This window comes from Triplophysa rosa, linkage group LG4, assembly GCF_024868665.1.
Source record: "Triplophysa rosa linkage group LG4, Trosa_1v2, whole genome shotgun sequence".
Classification (NCBI taxonomy): domain Eukaryota; kingdom Metazoa; phylum Chordata; class Actinopteri; order Cypriniformes; family Nemacheilidae; genus Triplophysa; species Triplophysa rosa.
This window is the reverse complement of record NC_079893.1, coordinates 17,763,561-17,782,373: the sequence shown is the minus strand read 5'-3', so window position 1 is coordinate 17,782,373 and position 18,813 is coordinate 17,763,561. Positions and strand designations below refer to the sequence as shown.

General features: G+C 38.3%; 1 protein-coding gene across 1 annotated transcript in view; it reads right to left on the bottom strand.

The window, feature by feature from the left end:
- Positions 1-18,813, bottom strand: part of nlgn4xa (neuroligin 4 X-linked a) — a 127,671-nt gene that overhangs the window by 28,691 nt on the left and 80,167 nt on the right. The window contains exons 4-5 of the mRNA XM_057332232.1: positions 3,333-3,518; positions 796-1,585 (exon numbers count right to left, since the gene is read on the bottom strand). Of these exons, the coding sequence (XP_057188215.1) occupies positions 796-1,585; positions 3,333-3,518 (976 nt within the window). The remainder of the gene's footprint in view (positions 1-795; positions 1,586-3,332; positions 3,519-18,813) is intronic.

Genomic DNA, 18,813 nt, shown 5'->3' with positions numbered 1-18,813 from the left:
CATAACACGTATTTTAACTTATTTTCAATTTTTTTAATCTCAACAAAATTCATAGTTCCATTTGTTATTTCAATAGTTTTGATGAGTTCATTATATAATATGTGGGAAACGTCTTTATCAGTATTTATCTTTCCTTATTTGTCCTCCCCTGTTCTGTATTTAACCGTGTCTCTCTTATTGTGTCTGAGAAACTCAGGCAAGGCAACCGACCCTGTGACGTCACCATCAGCGGTATTGCAAGATGCTGGTGCCCTTGCTACAAAACCTATAGTAATGCATCCTTTTTTTCTTTTAAATGGTAACACTAATCTGGTTTACTATGTCATTCTTGATTGGAGTAGAAACCCTTTTAATAAATAATGTTAACTTGACTGGATGCTTCATTTCCACTTTAAGGTCACTTACAGTATACATATTTTCCCCACATATTTTAGGATTGGCCATTTCAATAGAATGCTACCAATAGCAAGCTAGCTTTGAAAGTATAAAAGGGAAAAATATCCCCCTCTTTCCACAGCTCTCTCCAAAGCCACGCCTCCTTCTAAACACATGACTGCAAGAGACAGCGCCGGTGGAAGGGTGAAATACAACGCTTTCAAATAACCTTGTTTCATTCGCCAATAAGACAACATTACAGCACAACACCAGTATAACTAAAACTATTTTAAAAATATTTTAACGTTTGACTGGTAGTGTACACCTGACCCACATTTAACCACATTGGTACCTTTATTCATGCAGTCATACAGTGTTTATTTTTATTAATGGAACATTATTACTTGAAACTTATCCTACCCTGTTTTTGCGAAATTCGTCCAGTAGGTCATTACCACAGCTGACAGCATGACATCATTCTTGGAAAAATTGCAGTTAAAGAGATCCGTGGGACCAATCATGGGAATTCCAAACACGTAGGGCACCTCATCTCCATGTGCCGAATCCGCCCAACTAGGTTTCATTTCGCTCTGACAATGGTGATAGAAGGCGTAAAAGTACGTCGGAGATCCATATTGCGCGTGCAGATCTGCTGTTGCCACCGCTGGAGCCACCCACTGGTGATCGGTAAAAAGTGCGACCAAAGTTTTTCGCCTGGTCTCTGGGTTCTCCTTGTCAGCCCAATCGGTGTACATAAACTTGATGGTCTCTCGAAGCGTGTCTTTGCCCTCTGGATAACCGTAGAGGTGGTCCACAAAATCAGACACAGCAAAGTCAAAGTCGTTTGCAGAGACACCGTCCTCGCTGTCCACGATGCCATCTACAAATTTAAAACCCTCCCCCTGGTTGACACCTAGCATTATGTCATAGTTGAGGAACTCTCCCTGTTCCATCAGTATTTGTGGATCGTCAGGGATGACGTCACCATCAATAACTGGCCCAAAAGCGATGTGGTACTTGGCCTGTGTGATGTACTGCTCTATCAGCTCCTTGTAGTTTTTGTTCTGCAGACATTCTACCAAATCTATAGTGTCTAGCATATTGCATCCCACCTTCTCAGCCAGGATGCGCGTGTATTTAGCCGGCTGGTAGTTGACAGCCCAGCTTGACAGAGCAGTCCCACTTTGGATGATTGCTTTCTGAAACAAATCTGACAAGAAAAATAAAAAGAGAGAAATGGTGAGCGACTGATCAGTGTAAGAATGGAAGAAAACAATGAGTAGGACAGAGGTACTGAAATAACGAAATCAAAGAGAAATAAAACAAGCAAAACAAAAACATGATTAAAGTGTGTCATTCGGTTGAGGTACCTTGCCAGAAAGCACATAAATCACTCAGCATGGAAATCAAAAACATGTATAAGAATGCTATGTAATGATGCCTGAGGCATAATATTAAAGATACTTTTTCCTTGTCTGGTTGAGTTGTTTATTTCCCCTCTATATTGTCATTTGAAAAAAAAACAATAATACTTGACATAGTTGCCAAGTAATATGCATGCTGTACCTTTGTCAGCTCAGCCAGATGTGGCCATAACACGATGACACAGACTGTGTCCTATAAAATAGCAATACCTTGGGGCACACATCTCGCTAGACTGAACCGAGGCCTCTCATGAACTGACAGGGAGTGAAAAATAGCTTTCACTCACGTCTAGATTTTCAAATAAACATAGGGGGGAAACATGCAGAAAATAAATAAATAATTGACTAAATTTAAGGGGTTCAGATCAAACTGGTCTGCCAGTCATTTTAAGCTGTAGGATCTGAATAATGTAACAAGAAACATGGAAAATGTTATATGCTGTATACATAAAAAGCACTTCTATTGGTCAGAATGTACTGGTACTGATTAAGCATGAAAGTAATGTGTGAGATATTTATTTTATACCAAGAAATGGACAGCATTTATGCACTTATCCAAATGCAATTCATATGCATTTGGTGTGTCTGGCAAACATAAAAGAGCTCAAGCCCAATTTCAATGGTACACATTATACTCTTTAGACATACAGTAGACATACTGTAGAAAAGGCTCGGAAGGGCTCACAAGCAAAATGTGTCTCTCTCTGCACTTTGCAATTTACATGATGCAATTCATAAATCATTCATAAATCATGTCCGACCTTCTAAACAGGAACACTAAGAGTGATCAGCACATCTTGTCCATGTTATTTTGATCAAATATGGCATTTCCTTATTTGGGGCTGTGTTACGTTGGAGTAACTGTAGCTCGAGGTCATTTGATCCATTACTAGGTTTTGTCTGCTATCTAGCCAGGCTGAACATTGAATGGTAAAATCTATTTTTTTATGGTGGGACAATTTAGTTCTAGACGAATGCCTTGTGGGGTGTTGTTGGACATGAAAATTAGATGCAGCCTGTCACACAGAGACCAAGGTCTTCTGGGTTATAAAACAGCTCGGTATATCAGTGCACAGGACATGGTTTAAGTGTAAATATAAAAGCCATTTTTTTTGTTTTGTGAATATAATAGTATACAGTAGTGTCTTAAAGTGATAGTTCACCCAAAAATAAACATTCTAGAAGATATTTAGCAGAATGTTGTTAACTGGCCCTCGTTCACTTGCATTGGTTTTGTGTCCATACAATAGAAGTGAATTGGTGCAGGCGCTGTTCGGTTACCAACTTTCTGTTTTCTGCTGAATAAAGAAAGTCAAACAGGTTTGAAATGACAAGAGGGTGAGTAAATGATGACATAATTTTAATCTTTGGGTGAACGATCACTTTAACATGTTACAATATTTATTGCATTTATAATTATTATATTTAATAGAAGTACAATTATTCATAGTGTAAGCTATGAAAATAAGTGTCATATTGACTCATACCACCATATACATTTGAAAACTGACAATCTTTTAATAATCTCTTTACCTTCTGAATAGTGTGACAGAGTCAGCAAGCTTACACAAGAGGCCCCAGCTCCTGATCCAAATATAGTCACCCTCTTCGGGTCGCCTTTGAAAGCCTGAATGTTCTCTTTGATCCACCGGAGTGCCTGGATCTGGTCCAACAGCCCATAATTCCCTTTGGCTGCCTGATCACCTGTGCTCAGGAACCCTAGTGACACAACAAAGATCAACAAAGTTTAGAGAATATTGCTTTTGACATCAATACATGTGGAAAGTAATTTGTTGCTTTATGATATTAGATTATATTAATTCTTTTTTTATCATCTTGTGGTTTTTCATTTTGTGCCTTTAAATAACAAATTGCTCTTTTTCATGTGTGTTTATAACCAACAATGCAATAGACATGTAAAAAGGGTGAACACAAAACTGTGAGAAGAGAGACCTTAATGGCATTTCGCTGTTATTTCACGTTAATGTCACTAATGGCTGCCCTCCTAATCCTCTCACTATTACCTCTGTACCCAATCTGTTCTTTCACTAAAGCCATCATTGAGAGAAAAGAATCAAAAAGACCCCACTTCAGGTATGAGAGACATGCTGAGACAGGAATAGAGGAAAGTTCAAAGTTGCATTTTGAACTATAATAGGGTTATTCTACCGTCTTTATGGAAAAAGCTGAGGTTATACGTCCATACTAATTGATGCAATTTAGCAACTCATTTATACTGGAACATGAATATGCTGGTATTTCCATTGGGTTAAGGGTAAATCACTTGAACGACATGAAAATGATGGATTGACTGCAACTTTTGTTGGGGTCTTTAAAAAAGAACTAGATTCTAATCAAAATTAACATTTGAATTGCTGGCAGCAGGCAGTCCCTTCCTATTAAATTGTGATTAGTCTCTAGGCTTTGGTTCACAAAATCACTTCATATTTGGAGTGACACTACATCAAAAGTGACAACATACAGCAACAGATATTTCCTCAAAGGCCTTAGATTAAAACCCCACTGCTCTGATCAGCTCATGGTATGTGTGCCAACATTCTTTAACAGGCTTGTCAATGAGCACAAAATCACAAACTGGTTGACAAATTAGCAGACTGTTCTAAACCCATTAGCGACACCCAGAATGGCCTCAAGGGGGTCGAGTCTGTTACCCTGCCCAGGCATGGATATCCGATTCTGACCGCTGGCAAAGACACTCTCCTGGTATAATGCATGGGGGCTAGTCCCAGACCAAACAGTTCTGGACAAATAGGATGAGAAGCAATGGAAGGAGGGCTAGTCACTGTGGCTTTTTGATAGGGGGACAGATCCATTTGGTCATGCCTACAAAGTACAGGTTTGCTTTGGGTAGGGGATTGCACAAAAACCCAGAGAACATCAGTAGCAGAACTGAAAACCCAATGCCAAGGTTATCCTCAGAATATCACTTTGACACATTCAGAAAATAAAGGCTGTAAACTTTTATACTAGGACTTTGAATGCCATTGGTAGATTGACAGTATTGAGGAGATATTTCAACACAATCATCAACGCCCCCACAGCAGGCTTATGAATGCACTTGCCGATGAAACGGAACATTGCTGGCAGTGTGTGATGAGGCACACCGGTTGCATACTGCACCTTGTCCACCATTGTATCTCTCTTTTTTTTAACATTGTTCCATAATCCATTCACAGTGAGTGCTTCAAGGCCGACAGTCTAAAGCATTCCTCCAGGACTTAACTTTTGAAATAAAACTTTTATGAAAATATTGCAACTTTCAGAACTCAAAACTGTGTACACTAAAAAACAGTGGGGTTGTTTTATCTACCCAATGGCTGGGCTGAGCCAAAGAAGCTATTATTAAACGTTGGGGCAACATTCAACAGCAAACACACAGCCAGTGAGCAGTCCCTGCATCCAAAAGAGTATAGATGAAGAACCTGCTTATCGACCGTTGAAACATTAGTACACTATATGTGTATGGATACATTCCTGACATGTTTTGATTGTATGTGACCCCTAAATTATTTTTATAGTACTGTATTGGGGGACAATTCCTTTTTTTAATTGTATCTATAAAATGATTATATAAAATGTGTCATATTTTTCTTAGATGGAATGATTGTGAAATAAAGTTTTGGTCTGTTGTTTTTATCTAAAACATGAATTACTTTATTGTTTTACTCAGTCTTGTAAGTTACTTTGGATGAAAGCATTTGCTAAATGTGTAATGTAAATGTAAAAATGCGGTGTAAAACATGAATAAATATTATTTAAGGAAATTGAGTAATAATAATAAGAGTTTAATTGCTAATTATCAATTTTCATTCATTAGCAAATTAAATAATAAAATAAACATAAAAAGATCTTACTTTTCTTTTGTTAAACTTATCTTTGGGATTTTGCCATCATTTACTAATGTAACAAGAATGTGGCAATTTAGAGGTTTGCCCATACTGTTGACTTCAAAAAGTCCCAAGAACAGAGCAGAATGCCACTCTATCGATTTATGTTATAAAAGGAGAAGTAGTCTAGAGAAAGATCTGGTGCTCACAGAAAATCTTCAGTTGATTTGGTAATGGCTAATGCCATTTGTGGAGAATTGAAAAATGATTGTATTTAACAGCATGGAACAATGCAATAAGAGTCTGGATTCCAGCTCATCTATGTGAAGCCGCAATATAAATGCTACCAAAAATATTCGGACAGTCAACAGCCATGTAAAGTATTCTCTTATATCCATATATATTCTTTGAGCCTTTGCTCTCCTAAAATGTCTTCATTGAGCTTGACATTTTCATGACATTTTCATATCTTCAGCTGTACACAGTAAAAGGTGATAACATACAGCCTCAGTCACTGTTCACTTTAATTACATTTTTTTTGTTCATTCAGTGTATGTAACTGAGACTGTCAGTCCTTAACATAATGCTACATTTGTTGTTTAATTTGCAGTAAAATGTAATTATACTAGAATTTACTATTGTCAAAACTCAGTATGTAGTCAAACCTCAGTTTTGTCAAAAGTACCGAGAAAAACTGTTAAATGTAGCACGAATGCATTGAACTGTAAGCGTTGAGAGATTCATGAATATAATTGTATTATAAAGAGCCCGAAAAACTGAATATTCCATGAAGCTTAAAGTAACATTTTCCCCTTTACTGAGTGAAGTATTACATTAATACTTGGCCACGTGTTCCGGATGTTTTTGTATTAGTATTAGGATAGACACTCCGGAAAATTCAACAAGGATTGATGTAGTTCCCGGTATGTTGCTCAAAGTAAGTCCCTCACTAATCCATTTCTGTATTAAATGGCGAAGCTGATGAGAGACGTGCACAGAAATGTAGGTCACCACTCGAATAAACGACTCCAACAACTATTAAGAGATCAGAAGGCTGAGCAACAGTGACAAAAAGCATCTAGCCAGCCTGACAGCCAGTTCCTGTTGCTAAAACACTTCCAAATGTATCCCTAACCCACCTCAGCAGGCTGTTTGGAAAGAAAAAGTGATCATGCTGTTCCTGACACCATGGTGTGAGTTGCACAATTATGCACCTGCAAAAATCCCTGAAGAGGTTTAGATTGACAGTTATGACTTCTTGAAGCAGTAAAGTAAACAGGAAACCTGAAAAGATGACAGCAGATTTTGACGAGATGTTTTTTTTAGGAAAATATGGGTAAGGTGGTCTCTTTTTAGGATGAAAGAACACACTCATGATAAAAATCAGCTTAAAAAATACTGTACCTGTAGGCATGTTTAGTGGTTTATAAATTGTGCTTGCAGACAAACATCTTTTCATACACTTCCACCCGTCAGCCTGCTATTCCTGACAACTACAGACTGATGACAGATTTGACTGAAGAGGAATATGGTAATGTGCCCCTTTAGGAATAAAAGGGATTATTGGAATCTGTTATCTGCATAGTACTCATATGTAAGAGTCAATCATTAAAGTCACCATGAAACGGAAGTTGCGATTGACTTCTTTTCTGCATCGTGACGTTTATCTGAGTGAAACAGCTTGTGAAATTTGAAAAAATGTAGGGCGAGGCTTTATTTTGCCTTTCCCTTTTTGATTGGTTTGTTGTAAATTGGGCATGGAGGGGAGGGCTTAAAATGCCTGGCCATTGGACAGTCAGTTTAGTCCGACCTCTTTTTTGTTGCTGACGTCATGTGGTGAAGAATTGTTGTTGAGAGGGAGAGATGAGCTTAATGTTTTTTATTAAAGATTACAGGTGCAAATTAATTTTGAAAAAATAATGGTGTGCATGGATAAATAATGTATAATAATCACTGCAACACTGTAAAACACATTTTCCTGTTTGATTTCATGGTGACTTTAAGATTCATTGGCTGGAAGAAGGAGAGCGTCATAAAGGGAGGATAACAACATACTGTTGCTTGTAACCAAACAGTTCTTGGACCCCATTACCATAGTAGGAAAAATACTTTAGAATTGTTATTTTTCTTCTGTTGAACTCAAAATACGGTATTTTGAAGAATGTAGGACAGCAAACTTTTGGGGCACTTTTGACAATCATTGTAATTTTTCCTACTATGCTAGTCAATGGGGTCCAAGAACTGTTTGGTTACAAGCATTCGTCCAAATATCTTTCTCTGTGTTCATCAGAACTGCAAAATTTATACTGGTCTGGAACAACAAGAGAGTTCAAACTATCCCTTTAAAACTCGAACACTCACCCAAAACCAAACCTCACGAATCCTATGTAACACAGTTACGTACCTTTTATGCTGCTCTTTGAGAGGATGAATGCAGATATAACATGTAAGCAACCATAAACCAAACAGATAAACCTCGGGGGGACATGAAAAAGAGCATATGGGATCAAAGTATAAAGTTATCTGCAGGCTGAATAAAATGTCTCATATCATACTCTGTGAATGCATTAGACAGTATTTGTTATCTGTTATGTGAGGTGAATGTCATATATCAGAACAAAACATTCAAAATTCCCCACTGGGGATCTATTTCTATTTTTCTATTTCTATTTTTTTTATAAATTACAAATTTACATAAACATAATGTATTACAAACTAGGTATTGCATTGTGTCCTTTGGATTTTAATGACTTTGGGAACTGAAGCATAGTCTTAAAATGCTTTTTAGCTAAATTCTAAGCAGGTGAAAAACAAACAGTTACAATTTATTACAAATTTTCTTAGAGGTTGCTGAGATGTGCAATGGCTCCATTTACTTTGTGACTTGTAAATTACCTGGTATGTCTAGACTGCACATCCAGAAGAAATATCAATTAGTTCCATAAACAAAGATTCAGAAATGATACCATGACGAGTGGTGGTGCTCCAAATTGACTGGAACACTAATTTCCGTTACTGATACAAATAAATATGTCAGATTGGAGAGGATAACTGTGCATAGGAAAATAATGTACATATTGTTGTGTATTTACGAAACGCGAATTGACCTTTTTGTTATGCCTTCACACTCCGGCGTTACGTGGTTGTTACGTAACTGCCGTAATTTGGCGTTCAGTGTGACAAGACGAAATAAAGACGGCAAGCCCCTGATTAATATGTAGTCCCGTCTCTTCTTTGGTATTTCTTATAATACTGAAATACATAACATAATTGGCGACGAGGATCTTTCGTACCACGCAACGTTTTATTGTTTTGAACGTTAGCTGATGTTACACGATAGGATGTTCGCAGCGCGAGTTCCCCAGGCTGAGCACGCCGTTCTCCATGACAGGGTAAATGCTCGGCGGCCCCGTACACATCCGCAGTAATTGGCACGGACAAGAAGTTTTCCCCGGAAGAGCAGCTGCTGACGGACCACGGATCAAGTAAAAAGGGAGAGAAACCGCAAGAGTTGACGAACGATAACAAAGAGGGGCGTGAGTAAGAATTACAATGGCCGGATTAATCGGCAGCATTGGGCCTTTTGATGAATCAGTGGAGCAATGGAGCTCATATACTGAACGTTTTGACTACTTTGTGTTGGCAAACGAAATTAAAGCTGAAGCAATTGTGCCCACATTTCTAAGTGTTATGGGTGTGAAAACGTTTAACTTGCTGCGTAGTTTAACTCAGCCTGAGAAACCCGGGGATAAATCCCTTCAGGAGATAGTGAACTTACTTAAGGACCACTATTCACCCAAACCACTGATCATCGCAGAGAGATTCCGGTTTCATAAAAGAAATCAACTAGAAGGGGAATCTATCTCTCAGTTTGTGGCCGTTTTGAAACGTTCATCTGAACATTGTGAGTTTGGCCAAGGATTAAGTGACACCATACGTGACCGACTTGTTTGTGGTCTTCGAAGTGAAGCAATACAAAAGCGATTACTAACTGAAAGTAATTTAACATTGCAAAAGGCCATAGAGATAAGTACATCAATGGAAATGGCTGCGAAAGAGGCACAAGAACTAAGTGCATCTGCCCAAGTGCACAGGGTCTTTTCAGACTCAAAGAAGTCAACATCAGATATACCTTGTTATCGCTGCAGTAAAATGGGGCACCAGCCTGAAAATTGTTGGTGCAAAGACATGAACTGCAGAAATTGTGGAAAGAAAGGCCACATTGAGCGTGCCTGCAAAAATAAAACTGCAAAACCAAGCAAAAATGCAGCATTTAAAAAGAAAAACGATCATAAATTCAAACGGAAGCATGTGAATCAAATGGAAAATGCTCAGCAAACACGCAGTGATTCGGAAACAGAGGAAGAGGATGTTTTGTGTGTCTTATCTGTTTCAGGTAATGAACAAGGCTACTGGGTGACTCCTCTTTTAGATGGGAAACCAGTACGTATGCAGGTGGATACTGGAGCTGCGGTATCACTGGTGTCAGAGACAGTATTTAATAAAACGTTGTCACATCTCACACCTCAGCCATCTAACATTAAACTGAAGACCTACACAGGTGAGATGGTTCCTGTTAATGGGGTTATCAAGGTAACAGTTGAAATAAATAGAAAGAAGAGAAAGATGCCTCTGTACATTATCGAATGAAATCATCCAGCTTTGCTAGGAAGGACTTGGCTGGAAAAGTTCAAAATGAATTGGCAAGAGGTCCGTCTGGTCAGCGAAAGCACAAAACTCCAAGAGATTCTAAACAAGTACTCAGAAGTGTTCAGTGAGGAACTAGGGAGGATGAAGGACATTGTAGTCAAATTAACAGTGAAACCAGGCAGTCGGCCAAAGTGTTTGAAAGCCCGACCGGTGGCATATGCAATTAAACCCAAAGTTGAAGCTGAATTAAAAAGACTGGTGAAGGCAGAAGTTTTGAGACCCATATACACAAGTGAGTGGGCCACGCCAATCGTGCCAGTCATAAAGAAAGACAATTCCCTCCGATTATGCGGAGATTTTAAGGTGACTGTAAATCCGGTCCTGACCCTGGAGCAGTACCCTCTGCCTCTGATTGAGGACCTCTTCTCTGGTCTTGCTGGGGGCCAACGGTTCAGTAAGATTGACTTGTGTCAGGCCTACTTGCAGATGCGTGTGGACCCGAGTTCACAAGAACTTCTCACCATTGTGACCCACAAAAGGATGTTCCAATATCAGAGACTTCCGTTTGGAATTACCTCTGCACCCGCACTGTTCCAGAGATCCATGGACCAAATTCTCAGTGGACTGACCGGGGTACAGTGTTACAGTGATGATTTGTTGATTACGGGAAAGGATGACTATGAACAGCTGTGTAATCTGGATGCTACGTTGCAGAGATTGCAGAGTTTTGGACTAAAAGTCAAGAAAGACAAGTGTGAGTTTTTCTGCCCTTCTGTTGAATACTTGGGGCACGTGATCGATAGTTCCGGACTCCACAAGGCACCCTCGAAAGTTAAGGCAATAGTGGAGGCGCCAGCTCCACAGAATGTGAGTCAGCTTCGGTCTTTTTTGGGGCTGTTGACTTACTACGCAAAATTTGTGCCTAATCTAGCTAACCGACTGAAACCATTGCACGAGCTGTTGAACAAAACCAAAAAGTGGGAATGGACAAAAAAATGCGAGGACTCTTTCAATGAGGTGAAAATAGCCTTGGCCCAGTCTGAAGTTCTCACTCATTTTAACCCAGCTTTGCCGGTGCAGCTGGCATGTGATGCATCGCCTTATGGCCTTGGAGCAGTAGTATCACACATCATGCCATCTGGAGAAGAAAAGCCCATCGCTTTCGCATCACGAACTTTGAACAAGGCAGAATGTAACTATGCTCAAATTGAGCAGGAAGCACTTGCCATTGTGTTTGGAGTAAAGAAATTTCATCAATTCTTGTTTGGAAGGCGTTTCACGCTCATAACGGATCATCGACCTCTCACGTCCATTTTTGGCCCGCATTCGGGCATCCCTTCACTTGCAGCTGCAAGAATGCAACGCTGGGCCCTTCTTCTCTCGGCGCATCAGTATGATATCAGATATAGAAGATCTGAAATTCATGCCAATGCAGATGGGCTCTCTCGGCTTCCATTGCCCACAACACGTCCAGAACCAGCAAAGGCAGATATTTTCTACTTCAAGGAGGTTGACGATTCCCCTGTAACAGCAGCTCAGGTAAAAAAATACACACGTACTGACCCAGTAATGTCCAAGGTGTTAAATCTTGTGCTTAGAGGCGAAATGGGTGAAATGTCACCGCTCTTAAGGCCTTATGTGTCCAGAATGAATGAGCTAACAGTAGAGGCTGGTTGTCTACTCTGGGGCTCAAGAGTCATCATCCCGCCACCACTGAGACAACGCATACTGGAGGAACTTCATTCTGGGCACTGTGGGATTGTTCGAATGAAGGAAATTGCTCGTAGCTACCTTTGGTGGCCAGGTGTGGACTCGGAGATTGAGGAAAAAGTAAAAGCATGTAGCGCATGTCAGAAGCTGCGGAATACCCCTCAACCAGCACCGTTACATCCCTGGCAATGGCCTGAGGAACAGTGGGTAAGAGTCCATATTGATTTTGCAGGGCCATTGGAAGACCATATGTTTCTAGTTCTTCTTGATACCCATAGCAAATGGCCAGAGGTTGAGGTAATGAAGAGCACTTCATCAATGAAAACAGTGGAAGCTCTTCGTTCAATTTTTGGGCGTTTTGGCTTGACACAGCAATTAGTCAGTGACAATGGGCCTCAGCTGGTTTCAGAGGAGTTTGAGGCGTTCATGAAGTCCAATGGGATTCAACATATCCGATCAGCTCCTTATCACCCGTCTACTAACTGTCTGGCTGAGCTGTTTGTTCAGACAATGAAGCAAGCTCTTAAGTCGACACAGAATAAAGGAACACTGAATCAACGCCTCAATACTTTTCTTCTCTCTTACAGAAACACCCCCCATTCCACGACCAAGGTGTCTCCTGCTACTGCTATGTACAAAAGACAAGATCCCGTCTGGATCTGTTAAAACCCCAGAAAACAAAGCACACTGTTCAAGTGCAACAACAATGTCAGGTGGAACAACGGTTAAAAGGAAAACATTGTTGCTTTAACCCCGGAGACAAAGTGTTAGCTCGAAACTACGGAAAGGGTGTCAAGTGGCTACCAGCATTAGTGATTGCACAAACAGGTCCAGTGTCTTATACGGTCGAACTGGATGATGGTCATCTCATCTGGAAAAGGCATGTTGACCAGTTACTAGACGCAAATCCCTGTGACAGCTCAGATGTGCCTGCAACAACCAATCCTTCTTTGGAAATTACACCAACCATGCAGGATACCTGGACTGAGACTCTTCCGAGTCAGGTGGACAAGTCTGTCCCAGATGCAAGTCAGTCATTACCGCTGTCAAGTCAAACACCGGTTGAAGAGACTGTGGTTGTAAATGTACCTCCAATTCCACGATATCCTAAAAGAGAGCATCGACCTCCACAGAGACTGACACTCTAGTTAGTGACAAACCCTCAACAACGGGGCAGAATAATCCCCTGGGGTTATGTTCGGGAATAGAGGTAGTCTACCCTCTTTTCCTAGTGAGAAAATTAAAATGTTATGTTATGAATAGTGTAATGTTATTGAAGGTAATAATTTTTTTTTTCTCATCGGGTGACAACTAATTTTAGGAGGAAGGAATATGTTGTGTATTTACGAAACGCGAATTGACCTTTTTGTTATGCCTTCACACTCCGGCGTTACGTGGTTGTTACGTAACTGCTGTAATTTGGCGTTCAGTGTGACAAGACGAAATAAAGACGGCAAGCCCCTGATTAATATGTAGTCCCGTCTCTTCTTTGGTATTTCTTATAATACTGAAATACATAACACATATTGATTTCATTCCTTTGTGGTGACACTCTCTAATTTTATAATTAACTGTCACAATCATCAAACTGTGTTGCAAGTGCCAAATCATTCTCTTGTCTTTAACACACAGGTTTGGCAGTCATTAACTACTGCTTTTAATCAAAATATGCAATAAAAAGGAAAGAGAAATTGAAAAAAAGCAAGTCGACATTTTGAAAGGCTGACAGTAATAGCGCCTAATTGTGTTATTGTCAGAAAGATAATCCTTTTGGCTCCCAGATGAAAGTTAATTTTCAAAGGAAGCGACGTGAGAAAACGTTCTAGATAAGCTCAATGAGGTCAGGTCACACACAAGCACAATCCCAAGAAGTTTGACACTTTCTCTCTGTTTTTGCTTCAAAATGCCAGCAGAGTAATGATCCCTGGTGTGGCATCTCCGAGGTGCAGGTGCTGGCTAAAATGACCACCATTAGAAATGGGAGATTAACCCCAGTCCATCGACTCCTATCATCACATTCACACTAGACCTCATTGTCCTGTACATTTTATTTCTGTATGACTATACAGTACAGTCAGGGTGTGTGCAAATATCTTTTGGAATAGTTATTGACAAAAATAAAAATTGGTCAGTGGAGATTGAGGGGAGGCAGTGGAGCTTGGTAGCCAAAGCTCTGGGCTGGCAGCCATGTGGAAATTAAAACCCTCACCATTGTATCTTTAAATAAAGACATAACTGTAAGTTGCTCCAGGGGGAAAGTACCTATTATATGTGCACTGTAAAGTGTGTGCCAAATAAATGTGTTCTTAAGCATTGGCCAAAAAATACAACATTAAATGTTTGTTAAAAGGTATATTAGGTGAATGCACTGTACAACACATTTTGTTTAACTAAAGAAAAATGTGTTTTATGTGACAATAGCTGAGTTATCTAGTTTAAATGTGCTGTGTATATATTTTTTGCAGGATCTATTGACAGAAATGCTAAATAATATACAGTACATAACTATGTCTTCAGAGGTGTATAAAGACCTTACATAATGGAGCGTTATGTTTTTATTACCTTAAAATGAGCTGTTTTTATCTACATACAGCGCAGGTCCCCTTACATGGAATTCACCATGTTGTTTTATAGTAGCCCTAAATGGACAAACTACTCTACAGAGCGCGTTTCGAAAATATGTCATTTCCTTCGGCAAAGAAGCGAAAACATAACGACATCTTAGCCCTGTGTCAGCCTCCGTGTGGTTCGAAAGGGAGGGGTGGTGTGAGCCATTGGTTGCAATTCTCAATCTCACCACTAGATGCAGCTACATTTCATACACTGGACCTTCAAATGAATCAAATGGACTACATTAGGTTATGTCCATCACTGTTCATTAAGTTCCTCCAACATAACCCGTTTTACATGTTTCCCTTATCTAACATAGCCATTTCAGTGTTTGGAGGACTCTGGTCGATGATTTGAAACAGGTTTTTAATAGGGGAGACATGCTGTATTGTGGGGTATTCTATAGGTACAGGGTTTGTGAGTTTTCAACAGCAAAAGGTTTTTAGCTGGTGTATAATTGAAAACTATTAATCATCGAATGATTTACGTGCAGCCATGTCATATATATTTTACTATAAAATAGCAACAAATAAATTCATATTATGTGTTTCAGAATTATAATGTTTCTCAACACCTGCTTCATGGCCTTCTTTCTATTTCCACTTTTTATTATGATAGATGATGGTTATATAAGAGATAACACAACGCTGAAACAACGGCAATTTACTATGTATGAGATCTACATTTCTTTTTATTTTTGTATACAAATATGAATATATCCATGTTTAATATGTAGGTTATTTTTCAGGTTGGATGTACATGAATAAATCATAATGTTTATGTATCAAACAACAAGGCGATGAACACTTGACATTTGCAGAAATCCTTACTCTAAAGGGTTTGTTTGACATTGCAGCTTATTTAATTCTCTGTGTATTTCAAGTCTTAACAGGTAAACATACCCCTTTGTTTTCTTTTGTCTGTCTGCAGTATTATTATTGTTTTATGCATAGATTCTGGAAAAAGATTAAGAAAACGTACTGTTTTAAATTCTAAGAATTTTATATCTGAGGCTGGCTTGCATTAAGTTATCCTTTCCAACTCAATTAGATCTTAATCTTCTGAAATCGTAATAATCATCCAGTTAGAAATAACTAAAACCTGTCAGTTTTGCCAAGGTTAACATCAAATGAATAGTTTTAATGCAACACCCACAGATGATATCAAAGAGTGGGTTATACTTAATAACACTTATTATTTCCATAACTGACACCAAGCCAGAATACTGAAATCCATTACAGAAAAGCCAAAGAACTGCTCTCAGAAAATAAGAAACGGGTATCAGATAGCTTAAAATGAGAAAACTAAGCCATAAGCACTTGTTAAATGTAGGCGAGTTCATTTAACATAGCTTAGGGTGAGCTGTCAAATTGCTTACATAGTGAAAGCTGGGTGTATTAGTGCTTGTGATATTTAATGAGTTATGTTCACACTCCTAATGCTTATAAAAAACAATATTTTTGACTCATTCTCACCTCAAACCCCTTTAAACTTTTTTAATTCCTTTTATTTGACCTCCCAATCACTGATATTATGCAAACTGAAATGGCACAATATTTAGTATACTTATTTGTCTTAGATCTACGCCACTGGTTCTGAGTAAACAACAGGATTCTGTCTGTCACTGTGGACTTAATGTAGAACTGTGCCGTCAGCCTGAGGTCATATCCTGAAGATTTGCTCTCAGCTTGAGAGACTGCATGATGTAGATAATTCATGACTAATACTCTGAAATGAGAAATTCGGACAATTTTGGAATAAATAAAATCAGAACTTGGACTGTTCCTGTGGCTTGTTCCATAAATAATTATGGTATATATGGTAATTAATTACCTATAGCCGTTAGTGTTTCAGAGACATTCTTTTTGTTATTAACATTTGAATGTTTGAGTGTACCATCTTTCCGCGGCTCAGTTGCAGAGATTGAGTCACTCTGTCACAGTGATTCTCTAAGACTAGAAAGAGACCAAACTAGAGTCAATAAAAATCAGTAGTCAGCCCAGTCTCACAGATGATTATGGTTACATGATAAAGATTTGTTCACAACATACATTTCAAACATGCTGAATTAGTATTGCAAATATAATTTTGCTTTTTTTTGACCAATGTGTCAGCTAAAAGATAAAATCAGGAAGAATTAGTACTCTAACACACATATGCATAAAATGGAGAACCACAGTGATTTAAATGAGCATGTGTAATTATCAGGGAGTCTATTTTATGTGGTGAAGGTACCATCTGTTCTTGATTTAGGGAGAATTGTGCCAGTCCAGAAGCATATCGTGCTTCTCTACCACCAGTCTGCTACATTTAGCTTAAGTCCATGAAAATGGCTCCAAATCTGTAATTCTACTTTGATAGACCTTTACGCTGTCTACCTGATTTTGAAAAGCAAAAAAGTATACATGTCTACCAAAGAACCATGAATAAAAGCACACTTTGATAATTTAAATGCATTGATGAAAAAATATCATGTCAGTAAAGGGATATTCCGCTCAAAAATGAAAATTCTATCATTTAATCACCCTTAAATTGTCCCAAGTCTGTATATATATTTTTCTGTTGAACACAAAATGAGATATTTTGAAGAATTAAGGAAAGAAAGCAGTTCTGGGGCACCTTTGACTACCATTTTAAAGGGAAGCGCACACCGGATGCGTAGTGCCACGTTGCATAGCGTCACGCCATATCTAAAATTCTAATATATTGTTTTCTGTGACTGTATACACGCCAGCGAGACACAGCTCAAAATCCTGCCGCGCATCAAAGCACCACCCACACAGTTTAACCGTAAATTAGGCTACATGTCATTTTTAGTAAAATCCTATTTAATGTACAACTTAACTTCATAATAGAGACTGCAATATATATTTATCTGTTTGGGAGCAACGGAACAAAACAGCGCATTAACACAGAAAGTCTTAATTTGTTATTCGATTCTACCACATTAATAACCTAACAGATACAGGAAAATAATAATTGATTTACCAATGTGATATAGAGCCTATTAGTTAAATAATGTTTAAAATATATATATATATATATATATATATATATATAAGAGATACTGTATATATCTCTTGTATCTCTATTGGTCAACAAGAAATAATTGAAAATTAGTTCAAATGACTTCATCTTGCATCAGGGGAAGACTTGAACTTGATCTCAAGCATAAAGACTGTACACATCTGGTGTGACACCGCACTGTGCTGCGTGTCCGGTGAGCGTCCCCCTTAGGATAACTACTTCCTGAAGTCATTCAAGGTCATTATGACTAAGATGTGATTCCTTTTCTTGCAGGCCATGTCTCTGCCCTCTCCCTAACCAGGACAAAATTCACATCAAATGCTCCAGATGTAAGGGTAGAAAAGGTCTCCGTACACTCTAAAAATCTAAGGTTCAAAAGTGTTATTTGCATCAAGTCAAAGGCTCTAAAAAGAGTCATTTCTTTATAGTCTGTAAATCCTTTTTTACTCTGAAGAACCTTTTTTGAAGAAAAATAGTTGTACTGTAATGTTCTTTATGGAACCATACAGCCAACAATGTTTTTATAATCCAATTGTTTAGCACCTATATTTTTAAATTGAGTCATTTCTTTTTTTCTTTTATTCGTTATCTTAACACATATATTTCACACTTTATGCATCATTACTGTGTTCCACACCTGTTCACTGTACTTTAATATTCGTTTAGCATCTCTGCAGATACCACAGTGATCTGTAGCTGTCAGATATCTTTATTTACTTCTTCAGAAGCAAGCCTTGTTAAATGTGTATCTAATATAAAGTTGATTTCAATAAAACCTCTTGACATAAACTAGCTTTAAACATTCTAAATACTGGATAGATTATCTTAATTTGTATTCTGTATATGTGTTTATTGTTCTGTGTATGTGTATGTGTAACAATATTGTTTGTTTGTTTGTTTGTGTATAATGATGTAGTAGGATCTGTTATATGTATCTCTCTTTTATGTTGTATGTTTTTTTTAAAGCAAAATAAAAAAAGCTTTAAAAAAATTATATCTCTTATATCTCTATTAAATATCATTAAAAACAAAGTTAATTTCTGATGGGCAGTCATTTGCTATAATATCAGAGAAGGCTGCATAAGGGACTATTAAGTATAGAGCAAGTAAATAGTTTTATTATATTTACTGTAATAAGAACACAGTATGTACATGGGAAACAGGACTGT